Below are 11,652 nucleotides of genomic sequence, written 5' to 3'. Positions count from 1 at the left end.
TTGAGGTGACGTGGTGGTCATAAATAAGTGTGGTGAAGTCAAGGCCGAGAACCGCAGAGTCCATGGGGGAATTTTCCGCCTGGGCTTTAAGATGCAACTTGCAACTTCAAATCCAGATGGGTTTTGGTCATATCCTGTCCTGGCAAGTGTCCGGAGAAAAAAGACGGCATTAATGTCGGAAGCCGAGCCCGGGGTTTGGGTCAAGAAGGAAAACATAAAAACAAAACAAACAAAAGCAGGAAACGAGAGCCAGTAAAAGAAATAGGCAGCCAGATGACCATGTCCGGGGATCAAAATATTAACATGAAAGAAACATCAGGTTCATAGGGTCGGGTCCCACATGCATCCAGGTGGGAAATCCAGGCCGTGGCAAATGGCAAAAGGCCCGGTCGTCGTGGTTTTTTTTTTTGGAATCGTCCACGGTTATCGGTGGCGGGGTCGGTTAGAGGCGTGCCTGTCGTCGCGTTCTGGTTCCGAACGGCGAGCCCGGTGGTCTCGGTGGTCTCGTTCCCTTTCCCTAGGCTCTGAATCACGATCATGACGCGGGGGTGGCGCGCCACCGGCCGGTGGGATCTGAGTCGGGCCCGCGTTGGTGGGCGTGGTTGCTGGTTGCAGTCCTGGATTTTGGTGCGCTTCATACTGGGGATCCGGGGGGGCTACGTAGCCGGGCCGTTGGGCTGTACCTGCTGGGGACCCTAAAACATCAGACGAAGCCTCCGGAGAGTTGGCTTTGGCGGTAGCATACGCACCACGGCCGTAAAGAGTGTCGGCCGGAAACCCCTGGGCAGAAGGATTCCCAGCTGGTGGTGGGTAACCGTATGGGTCTGCTTCCGTCCCATAAACGGGAGTGCCAGTCGTGGGGCCAGTGTACGTCCTCGAAGGCGGCGCGGAACTATGAGGCATAGCTGGTGGTAGCCTGTTCGGGCCGGGGTTGGCATACCCGGCCCCCGTCACTTGGTAATTTGACCCCTGGACGAAGGCATCTTGGGCATAGGTCCCAGCGATGGGGGGTGGTGGAATTCCGGGGTACCGGTCACCAGACGTCTGAGGCTGGGGCGAATACTGCGTCGGCGGGGGGTTCGGCGGGTACGCATAGGTCGGTTGGGTCTGGTACTGCGGTGCGGCGGCGGGATGCGCTTGGGCTGGGTAGTTGGCCGGCGGGTAATTTGCGGGAGGGGGGCCAGAGTACTGCTGGCCAGTATAGACCGGGGTGGAAGAAGAGCCTGGGGGAGGGGCATAGTCAATATCCATGGCAGATCCGTACTGGGCATCGTATTGCGCTTCGCGCTGGCGCTTCCACGAGTTGTAGTCTTGGCCACGAGGCTGCTCCCGGGAGCCTGTGGGCGAGTTAGAGTTTCTTGTCACAGATACGCCGTTCGGTTGGCTCAAGTGCATTGTACCTCCAGCACCACCACCTGCAGACCTCGAGGCGGCGCGCCTCTCCTGCTCCCATCGGGCGGAGTCGGCTTTCAGATCTTGGATCATTGCCTGATGCGATGTTAGAAAACAAGGTGACTTTCGCCGACCCGTTGAGCTGCTCGTGCTCGAGGTATGATGCTTACCGAGGTCAGGTTCCGATAGGCAGTGATGTAGTAGCCCTGTGTGACACGGCCATCCGGCGACTAGAAAGGGAATTAAGTGAGTGACGAGTCACAGCGGAAGGTAGGTGAGGCAAGGTAAAGCAAAAAGCAGGGTGTACCTCGTAAGTGCCAGGGCGAACTAGGGCATCGTTCCCGAGATACCGGCAAATGTCTGATGTGATAACCTCCCGGTCGATGCCATCGCGAGGAACAAAATAATCGTTCTGGCGAGCCGACGCCGGCGGTATTGCCGGCGCTTGCTGGCTCGTCCTGTTGCTTGGCCTCCCGGTCATGTTGCGTGGTGTTTTGAAGATGAGGACTGTCTGGGCACAATTCGATAATGGGTCACAGAGCTGAAAAGTCGCAGCGAGGGAGGAAATTATTAAGAGAGGGGAGCAGACTCTGCACCAAGCCGTCAAGGACAAACACAAATTGGCTGGGGTGAGGTCAAAGAACCGGGCGACGCGGCGAGAAGGGGGAGATGGAAAACGGGCGGAATAAGAATGAACGAAAGGGCAGAGGGGCGGAAAGAGAGCGGGCAGCGCTGGAAGAAATGGACGGCGCAGGCCCTCCTCGAGGGGAACCCGGCCGGCGCTTGGGGGTTGGGTTGTGAAAGTGGGGCTCTCCTGCCTAGCAGCGCAAGCCGTGACTGGCGGCCTGGTCGCGACAGCAGTGGGCCCTCGTCCACCAGCGGCCTCTCTCGGTTGGGCTGGGACCTGGACTGGAACCGACCGTCGTGGAAGAGAGACAAAAAGGCGAGGCTTGGACGCAACGGCAGCGTTTCGTTGGCTACGGTCGCGCGACGCTGCCCACCCCGTGCCATGGCACCCGGGTGGCGGACAAACGGAAGGGGCCAGTCAAGCACAGTCGCCGTAACTTCCAACCTTGGTTCAGACCGGAGGAACCGTCGGCGGTAACACATAAAACTATTCGTAAGCACTGGTTACGACTACACGTGTACTATGTACTCTGTCGGCTGAGGAGCGCCTTCAAAAAGAGTATCTTCGGGAGGACCTGAGGGAGACGAGGTGTGGTTCTGATACGGTCTAACACTGTGTGAAAACACGCCACCGTTCATCATAATTCCCAATCATTCATCCACCAGACATTTTTGAAGAGGGTTGCAAGATGACACCGCGAAGCTACATGTGAATGGCACGCGGTGAGAAAGTCATCCAGGCGGAGTCACTAGAAAACACGCAATCATAGGTCATGAACCCTTTTCTCGGCTTTTTTCTGCATAGCCGTACAGTCAGAGAGCCCCATACCCACGAGTGGGACGTCGAACCCACGAGCTGACCAGCCGCAGGAAACAGGGAAAGGGACATTCATGTCGGCCGCGAGGCGCAAGGGGGCAGCCAAGAAGGGAACAAATGTACTTCGTAGAAGGTAAACAACGCCGGCCGACAACCAACAAGTTACACTACTTTCCGTTGCATCGGTGGAGGTTCAGCACTTATCGGCGCTGCGAAACAAACGGAGGCGGGGACGGCCAGGGCCCGTGAAACGGGCTCGGTCCACATTCTCGGCGTCGGTGGCCTAAATCGTTTGGGCTGGGACGAGACTGCGGCCCCTGATTGGGCTCGACGTGAGCCCTCTCGAGCTTCGCTCGGTTGGCAAGGTTGGCAAAAATTGTGTAGGGCTGAAAACGGATGCGTGTCATTTTACCCAGAAAAAAAATTGATCACCCCTCAGAGGAAGAAAAGCATGCTTAGTTCGCCAGTTGAGCGCCGGAGCTTGGAGTTGGCCGAACGGCTTCTGCAGGATCACTCACACTCTTGTTGATACTTAAGATCCAGGAGGTTTCTGGGCCTTTCCACTTTCAACAAGCTCCAAGAAAAAAAAACATGACGTTCCGGTTGTGTGATGCCCAGAATTCACATGAGAAACGCGACTCGCGAGTGAGTGTCCTTCACCAACCGAGTGCGTGTAACTGGAGAGTATCCCCCCTCACCCCACTCAGGTCTCAAGCAGACACCACGGTTTTGTCATTTCCCCGCCCGTCCTCCGTTGGAACCGATTCACGGCGGATGGGCGTGATCGCGGGGAGTTCTGAGCAAAAGCTCATCTGAGAGCGGGCACCTCCTATCCAGGACGGGGCCCCGTCCAGTGGTGGCGAACAGAGAACAGAGATAGTTAGTTGAGAGTGAGTCGGATGGTGTGTGGTCAAGGTCGGGTATCAATGCATCTCAAGGCCCAACCAGGGAGCGGGGCCTTCGAACGGCAAAGGCTCAGCCAATCGCCACGCGGCACACCTCGGAGTCTTCAGCGCTTGGAAACGCCCCCGGCCTCTGTCAGGCGACGGGCTTTTTGCCTTCTGCGACTTGTTCTTAGCGGTGTGCTAAAGGCCGGCGACAAAACCCAACTCATCGCGGGCATCGCTCAAATCCATCGACACACCCCTCAACCCCCTCGAGATTCCATCCCGTCGGTCATTGGGGGGTTCACATCTCGCAGGTTACTCGGGTTGAGAAAGGTCTCGCTTGGAAACCTTCCGGAACACCAACCCGACGAATGGACGATGATAGCTTCGCAAGGGTGTGTGTGGGATGTTGAAATCTTTGTCTAAGCTCGTTTCTGCGAGACGCAAAGGCGCCTTTTGCTCCTTGATGTACGGGTGTCAGGCGGCGGCGGGATGCGCTTCGTCAGCTCTCAACTTTCAGCTTCTCTTGTCATGATTGTCCCAACTTCGATCTTCGACGGGTCGCTCAAACGGAAGCGCTTGTAGGTTCATCTGCTGAGCTAACAACGATTGAAACCGAGGTCGCGGGCTAGTATCACCATACATTCCAAACGACAAACTCCGTCTCTTAGGATGAAACCCATAAAAGGGACTCGGCCGAATGTCCCGCACTCCGCTCCGACCAATTCGGCTGCAGCCGTGCGTCGCATGGTCACGTCTATGCCGCATGAACCTGTTCAACCGAAGCTCAACTTCTGCTGGCCGCGTTCTGTCTTTTTTGGCCGCCCTGGTCGTTTTGCTGCAGGTCCGGCCTTCCGAGCGCCGGACGGCGGGTTTCTTGCAGCGGCAGATGGCTGGTTGCCAAATACCGTCGTGCCACGTTCGCTCTCCTGGAGATCTTTGGCAAAGTGCCAGTCCTGGTGGTTCTGGAGTGCTTCTCCGTTCTCCAGAACCACGCCGCACCGCTCGCAGGGGTCGCTCCCATGGACAGCAAGGTCTTCATCATTGGTCTGGGCCAGCAGTTCCTGATCTGGGGTCGTTGCGGAGTCGTGCCCATTATCAGCAGCTCCTTCTCTCCCACCCTTCGGCGCTCGCACCGATGGCGGAGTAATATCCTTCGTAAAGAAACGTTGGATGCCGCCCTCGTCTAGTCGCCGTCGCTTCTCTCCAAGCTGCGGTAGTCCAGAGTTATCCGGAGAGCCCGAGCGAACACGAACGCCAAGATTCAGAGCTTGGGCTGCTTCTCCCTTCAAAAGAAATCCGTCTATTCCCATATTTCCCGAGATGCCGTCCTCAAAGCCGCCCACGCTAAGGCTGAGATGAGAGCATGGCCACACCTGGCCGTCTTGCACAATTTGATTCAGAAGGTGCTGGGCGAGGCCAAACAGAGTTGACTCGTCAAGGGAACGTCCCAGGGGTATGGGGCTCTGGCGCGAGCGTGTCTGGCTATCATGTCGGTGGTGCAAGTTGATCGTTTTGGGCCGGCGTTTGTTCTCCAAAACACCTTCCTCCACTAACCGAGCGAAGATGTCGGCAACGAAAATCTTGAGCCATCTCATGGCTTGCTCCACGGTGCTGATACCGGGTCTGAAAGACTTTGCCGAGAGCATAGATTTGATTTGGGTTCGCGAGTTCACCTCGCTCGCGTCGATCCCGCGCAATGTGTTGTAAACCCAGACGCCGGTGTCATCGCCAAACTTTTGTTGCAGTTGTTCAACCGGAACCGCGAGCAGCTCCTGAACGGATTCCGTGTTGAAAGTTTGGCTAACCTGTTCCCCCAACTTGCCGCCCAAATTCCGGAACTTGGTAAACTTGATTCCCGACAGGAACCGCTGCGTAGCCCGGCTCCGTATTACGGTCTGCTGATTGGGCTTTTTGTGAGCAGAACCAAGCTTGCTGAGAAGTTTGTTCTTGGAGATGCCCGCGGCGCATGTGTACCGGAGCTCATCCCGGACGGCAGCCCGAATATTACGCACGATCTCGGATGCAGCATGTAAGGCCACGTCGTCCCAGTCCGGGTCGTCGAATTCGGCATGTTCGTCATCCAGGTCGATAAGAGCATCAGCTTGCCAATCGAATGCAGAAACAGGGGGCATAGGGAGCCGCTCGAGCAAGTCTCCGCCCGGGGGACCCGCGGCCAGTTCGGGGAAGCGTTCGAGCAGCACGGCATGAACGTGGGCGGAAAGGTCGAGAAACAATTCGTCAATCCCGGCCTTCTCCATCTTCTGCAGATGCGAAGGGAGGTGCTGCTTGATCACGGCAAAGATCCGTCTCGATTCGAGGCGGTATGGGTCAAGCGACACCTTGTCCGTACCAATTTTCTCCGCGGAATCATCCCGGTAAGCCCTTCAGGAAACACGTCAGCCATGAGTCCTCCAAGGCAGAGGTGCGTACATACCACTTGTCATCCCCTTCCCGCCAGGTAGCAACATGCTGGTTGATGATGTTGGGACACAACTTCTTTGCCTCGGTTGCAGTACACATCCGACCAATTCCAAAGGCACGGGCTGGATAGTTCACAGCAATGAGCCCTTGCCTTTGCGCCGTCAATCGTCAGTTCTCCGTCGGAGATGTGATAGAAAGTAGGTAGACAAGCCAGAGAAAGAGAAGGAAAAGAGCCCACCCACCATTGCTGTACCGCGAGTGGCTGGTCCTCTGGCACACCAAGTCGCACCATTTCCGCCTGTGCGTAGAAGCAGTCGAGGTCGATATGGGCGATGACTCTAAGCGGGCAGGACGGGATGTACGACGCCATTTGGCCTAAGTTGCGATACGTAAATTGTGAGCGCTTCCGGGAGAGCCCGCCCTCTGGAGACGCCGCCCGGCTTCGCTGCGGCGGCGGCGAAGTCGACATTGGCCCGAAGTTTATCGGCAAGCCGTGGAAACATCCTGAAAAAACCGAATGGTCATGATTGTTGATGAACTGAAGTTGTGATGGTTTACGATGGTGGGGGTTTCCCGAATGGTGGGGCAGGCAGGCGTGACGGCCGATGCGGCCGGCTTGTATTTACGGTACGGTACATTTTAATTGGTGGTTCGTGCTGGCGCTAAAGCTGCGGAAACCTGGCTGTAAGACCTCAGGTAGTTGATCAGCTCCCTGGAACTGTAGCACTGCAGGGGGTCATCGTGCCAAGCCCTCCGGGAGCGGATCAACCTACCCTGTTGCCGAGCGCCGAACGCGACTGCGAGGAGGAGTACACAGTAGTGCGTCGATTCTCTTTCGCAGCTTCTGCTTGCGCCACCTCCCCAACGATTCTCCCAGAGCGTATGAGTTCGGATTCCGAGCTTGGGTCGCACCAGGTTAGTATACATTGATGGCCCTTCTTCGCGATTTACATATCTGACACAGCTCGCTACAGTTCAAACTAGGGCGACAGACGGTCACAGCTTCTGGGACATGGGCTGACAATGTCCATCCCAACGTCCTCCGTCTTCACATCCACCGAACACCATTCGACGAGTATATGCACTGCATCTTTTCCAAGCTTCCCCCAGTTTTCTTGAGACTCTTGTTCCACGTGTTTCCGCTATGGACGCTCCCTCGCACCTTCATCGTCAAGAAGCAAAAGCCAAATTGGGACGAGGAGTTTGAGAACGAGAAGCGGATGTATGAGAGGTTGAGGCCCCTGCAAGGCTCGACAATCCCCATATGCTTCGGGGAAGTTGTCTTCGAGGATCGCCGCGCCCTGATCCTATCCGATGTTGGGAATTTAAGTCTATGTGACAAGCCAGCCTGGCGCCGAGACCAACAGCAAATCAGCGACATGCTCGACGACGCGTTCCGGGCCCTCACTAGATTCGGCGTTGAATATGGTGACCTCAAGCTGGACAACTTTCACATTACCAGTACGCCTAGCGGCGAAAAGATAGTGATAGTCGATCTGGAGTCCGTCGAGCAGCTCGATCCCAGCTGCACGCCCGAGCGCGCAATTGTTTACTCATGCGACCAACTTCTTCGCTTTTGGGCCAACGCGGTGGAGGCCGAGCGAGAGGAAATGGGGGAATTGAACCGGCCCCCCGTTATCCGGCCGCGAGCACCGGTCTGGCCTCGCGGGGACTTCCCGCGGCCACCGCGGCCACCGCGCCTGCCGGAGCTCAGCTCAAAAGACAGGCGTCGTCTCGAAGAACAGAAGAATGTATAGAGGGCAATCTCCACTAAATTACAGGGTCCGCAGGCGCTAGCGCCCGCGTGTCAGACGTCAACCCGCCTTGCTATCTAGCGGAAATACAGGTCATTCTCTTCTTGACTCTGTTCTCCCTTGGTCCTTCTTTCTTTCTGTGATATCGTGGCGCTGCTGCCTTGCGCAACACGGCATCATGTTTGCCTGCTCGTTGCGTTAAAGGAGCGTGTTTTTTTCTTTCACCACGATTCAACACGGTTACACTACTTGGCTGACCCTGCCCTTCAAAATGACGACGACACTTGGCCAACTCCTCGAGGAACACCCAGACAACGGAGCGTACAACCCGGGATACAAGTCCGGGACGAACAAGGGATGGGCCAAAAAGTTCTCTCCCGATCTCAAACTGCGGAATCGGACCCGCAACGTTGACCTCGGCGACGGAAACTACGTCGTGGTCGCAGACTTTGATGAAAGTTTCCTGCCAGAACAGCCGGATGACATATCACGGAGGAACCAGTTGGTCTTCCCCCCAAACATAAGAAGTTGGAGACTTGAGCAGGAGGAAGATTATGTGACGTGGTTCCACGCCGAGGTGTCCAACATCGTTGCAGGCTTCTCCAGCTCGCCCCCGGTCCTCCAGCAATCCCAGCCGAAGCCTTATACAGAAGAAAAACACGACGAGTCTATAGACATCGTGTATACTATCAAGCATAATAAAGAGAGACTGCCGCTCGCTATCGGAGAGCTCAAACGCAATTTGATCGATCCAATTCAGTGGCTTGATAAGCGACTCAGGTCAGCTACACAGAAATCCTTGGCTCGGGAGCTTAGAGGGTCAGTTCATCCATCTATATTCTTCCCTTCTCCCTTCCCTTTTTTTCCCTCCCCCCTCTCTACCTTCCTCCTTTCCCAGGAGTACAGCGCATTAGTCAAGATGAACTGAGTATTGTTCCGCACTAACATACTTCACCACGATAGCTACGCCTACAAATACAGATGCCCTCATGCCTTCTGTTTTGACGGTGCTCATTTTCTCATGTTGCAATTCCGGGCAGACACACCGGAAGGCATTAAAGATATCCACTGCGACGTGGACTTCTGGCTCATCCCTATCGACAATCTTGGTGGTTCTACTCTCCGAACGGCCCTGTACCGGCTCATGGTTCAAGGCCTCCGGAGATGCCAGGGAGCCCGGGCAGTTCAGCCACTTCTTCATGGCTACCCGCCGGCGTTGCGTCGTTGGTTCTCCGGTGAGCCGTTTTGGAACGTGGGCAATGGAGTGTTGGAATCGAACCCATGGGGCTACACCCGGTACTTTGATGCTTCTACCGGGGCTGTGTGGTGGATGCATGGAGATAACAGAGCTGTTGACGAAAGCGGGAATCCCATTTGGGACTGCATGGGACTTTGGGAGAACAATGCAGGTCAGGACCAGATGGTGCAGGCTGGGGTGGACGACTACCCTATGGGCGGGGAGGCCGGCGCGTCAACTTGATAAAGCCTTGGTCAGCGTTTCATGATGCTGTTTTCTTATCTCAGACTCTTGTTTTCTGTGATTGCTTTGAGGCTTTTTCTCCCCTCTATTAATGTTTGGCTCTGTCTAAGGTGAGCATCGTTAAGCTGAGGCTCAGGCTCCGAAATGACGTCGGCGACAAGGGCTGAAACATCGGCATGAAATTCGATTACCCACGTCTTGTCGACGTCCGTCACAGTGTTTGTCCTCACAAAAAGATGGAAATAGCGTAGAATGTATCCAACTATGAAGGTGATATTAAAAACCATAACAGGCGTGGCAGTGAGTAACCTACCCATCAGCTACCCATTCCAGCCGTCGGGGTATCTCATCTATGTCGTTCGTGTGGTGCTCCGTTCATCCCATGGTCGTCCTCTTCCACTCGCTCATCTCAGCCTTCACCTGCCCTGTTGGCAGATCGGGAAGTCCAAACCTAACCCGCAATTTCTGGTACAAAGGCCCCATTTCGTAAAAACTCTCATTATTCTCGTATGACGTGCAAGGGGATTGCTTGATAGGAAGTAGCCAGTCGACCACGTTGTCGCCCATGACAGATTTCCAATTTCCATAATAACCAAGATCCCAAGGGTTCTCACCCATCTCGGTTTTGACGATGGCAAATGTCCTTGTGGCAAGCTGATCTCGCGGCGAAGTGGATTCAGTTGTGGTTTCCTGGCGCGCAGGGGCGGTTCCATTCGTGGGTTTAGGCAAGGGAAACGTGATGACGTTGTAGTTGGTCCCCCGGGGCGTTCCCCTGGGAACCCGTATCGCAAGTTGATGTACCACATTTTTAGCCTTGAGATGGTCGATGTTGGTGAGGTTTATGGCGATATAACGGATCGATGTCGCCGTCATTGTGAACGTGAACAGACCGAAGAAGGCGGAGAGCACCAAGGCACCGATAGCCACGCCGTCGACACCAACACCGTGGGTAACCTTCCACTGGAAACATATTATAGTTGCGGCAAGAACAATGGCGCAGTATATTGAAGTGTAGAACGTGAACTGGACAAAAAACTTGAAAGCTGTGACAGGACAAGAATTAGCATTGGCACCAGCAACACCAGCAACGCTACCAAGACGCCAACGCTAACCCAGGGGTAGAGCATACAGGTTTCGGCAACGATACCGCCAACCCAGGGACAGTAGTGATCCATCTTCTTCACACATCTTTCGATCTCGCTGCAGTGGTGCGCCCTGTCCATCTTCCAATTACAGCACGTGCTGCACCATCGTGGCCGCCCATCAGTCTCGCAGACGAAGACATCTTTGCTATAGAATTCTTCAAGTCCAGGGCTATCGGGGTTATCGTCCGGCCGTGCTTCGAATCGGTTTGCGGCCTCGAGGTCTCCCTCTTGTCGGTTGCTTTTGCTCCCCTTTGAATCCTCCACGGCTCGCGGACCTAGTGGCGTGACACCTGGATTCAACTGTATGACGGAAAAGACTCGGAAGTAGGTCGTGAGCATGAAAATAAGGGATATAAAATGAAGGACAAGGAAAGCGATCGCAGTGCCGGGTTGTTGCCGGTCGTTAATGAAGAAGTCCACTTCGTGAAGACGGTCAGCCGGGAGGGTCAGAGGGTGTGAAAGAACACTCAGAAGCACATACCGCAAATATGTTTAGCAACGACGAAAGTCGCAAATCCAATGCAACCGCCGAGAATGAGCGGGATGATGCGCGTCACCCAACGTGTCTCTGACCGACGAGCCGACACCATCGCGTCCTAGCCTGGCGCTTTCCGCGCCAAGCGACGCGGGCGGCGAAGAAGCAAAAGGGATCGCAACGAAAGGAGACGGAAACAAAATGGTGGTTTTTAACACGCCGGTGGAAAAGAGTGACAACCCCCAAAACAACTTCACGACAACCTCTTCGCAGAAAGGTTATAAGAGCTTCTCAGCGCATCGGAAAGGGAGGCCGCGATGCCAAAACACGGACCAACAAGGGACTGGGAAAGAAATGACGTTCGTGGAGATTGGATGGGATCTGGATTAATTGCGGGGCAAACCACGCAGCAGTGTTACATGCCAAGCCAACTCACCCCAAACCCATTCCGGAAGAATGATCCAGCTCCCCTTCCAGAAGCTCCAGTTGCTTCACTTTCATCGTACGAATGGTAAGGTTAGAGAGCGTTATGCACGAAGTCGCGAACCAAAACTCGGGTTTCGCACGTTTTATTCTCATTCGATAGTCGAGACCCCACCTGCAGCTGAAAATATAACTGTACATCTGATCCAGACGATGGCCGTTTCGAGC

At 55.1% G+C, this 11,652-nt stretch overlaps 5 protein-coding genes across 5 annotated transcripts; 2 read left to right on the top strand and 3 right to left on the bottom strand.

Moving 5' to 3' along the window:
- Positions 1 to 423: 423 nt before the first annotated feature.
- On the bottom strand, positions 424 to 1,873 carry C8A04DRAFT_12244 (uncharacterized protein; the record flags this gene model as incomplete). The annotated part of the gene is made up of 4 exons (XM_062777269.1): positions 424 to 1,337; positions 1,401 to 1,488; positions 1,563 to 1,622; positions 1,700 to 1,873. The coding sequence occupies 4 exons, from the start codon at positions 1,871 to 1,873 to the stop codon at positions 424 to 426; spliced, it is 1,236 nt and encodes a 411-aa protein (XP_062636936.1).
- Positions 1,874 to 4,499: 2,626 nt separating this feature from the next.
- Positions 4,500 to 6,616, bottom strand: C8A04DRAFT_12213 (uncharacterized protein; the record flags this gene model as incomplete). Its single annotated transcript, XM_062777255.1, has 2 exons — positions 4,500 to 6,108; positions 6,243 to 6,616. The coding sequence occupies 2 exons, from the start codon at positions 6,614 to 6,616 to the stop codon at positions 4,500 to 4,502; spliced, it is 1,983 nt and encodes a 660-aa protein (XP_062636935.1).
- A 413-nt stretch (positions 6,617 to 7,029) lies between these two features.
- On the top strand, positions 7,030 to 7,904 carry C8A04DRAFT_28758 (uncharacterized protein; the record flags this gene model as incomplete). The annotated part of the gene is made up of 2 exons (XM_062780768.1): positions 7,030 to 7,062; positions 7,122 to 7,904. 2 exons carry the CDS (start codon positions 7,030 to 7,032, stop codon positions 7,902 to 7,904), a joined length of 816 nt encoding a protein of 271 aa, XP_062636934.1.
- A 268-nt stretch (positions 7,905 to 8,172) lies between these two features.
- Positions 8,173 to 9,381, top strand: C8A04DRAFT_12250 (uncharacterized protein; the record flags this gene model as incomplete). Its single annotated transcript, XM_062777274.1, has 2 exons — positions 8,173 to 8,720; positions 8,865 to 9,381. 2 exons carry the CDS (start codon positions 8,173 to 8,175, stop codon positions 9,379 to 9,381), a joined length of 1,065 nt encoding a protein of 354 aa, XP_062636933.1.
- Positions 9,382 to 9,756: 375 nt separating this feature from the next.
- On the bottom strand, positions 9,757 to 10,556 carry C8A04DRAFT_28756 (uncharacterized protein; the record flags this gene model as incomplete). Its single annotated transcript, XM_062780767.1, has 2 exons — positions 9,757 to 10,424; positions 10,511 to 10,556. The coding sequence occupies 2 exons, from the start codon at positions 10,554 to 10,556 to the stop codon at positions 9,757 to 9,759; spliced, it is 714 nt and encodes a 237-aa protein (XP_062636932.1).
- Positions 10,557 to 11,652: the final 1,096 nt, after the last annotated feature.

The sequence above is a fragment of the Dichotomopilus funicola genome (genome assembly GCF_033296635.1).
Source record: "Dichotomopilus funicola strain CBS 141.50 unplaced genomic scaffold C8A04scaffold_32, whole genome shotgun sequence".
NCBI classification, from domain to species: Eukaryota; Fungi; Ascomycota; class Sordariomycetes; order Sordariales; family Chaetomiaceae; genus Dichotomopilus; species Dichotomopilus funicola.
This window is presented reverse-complemented; position numbering and strand designations above follow the sequence as displayed.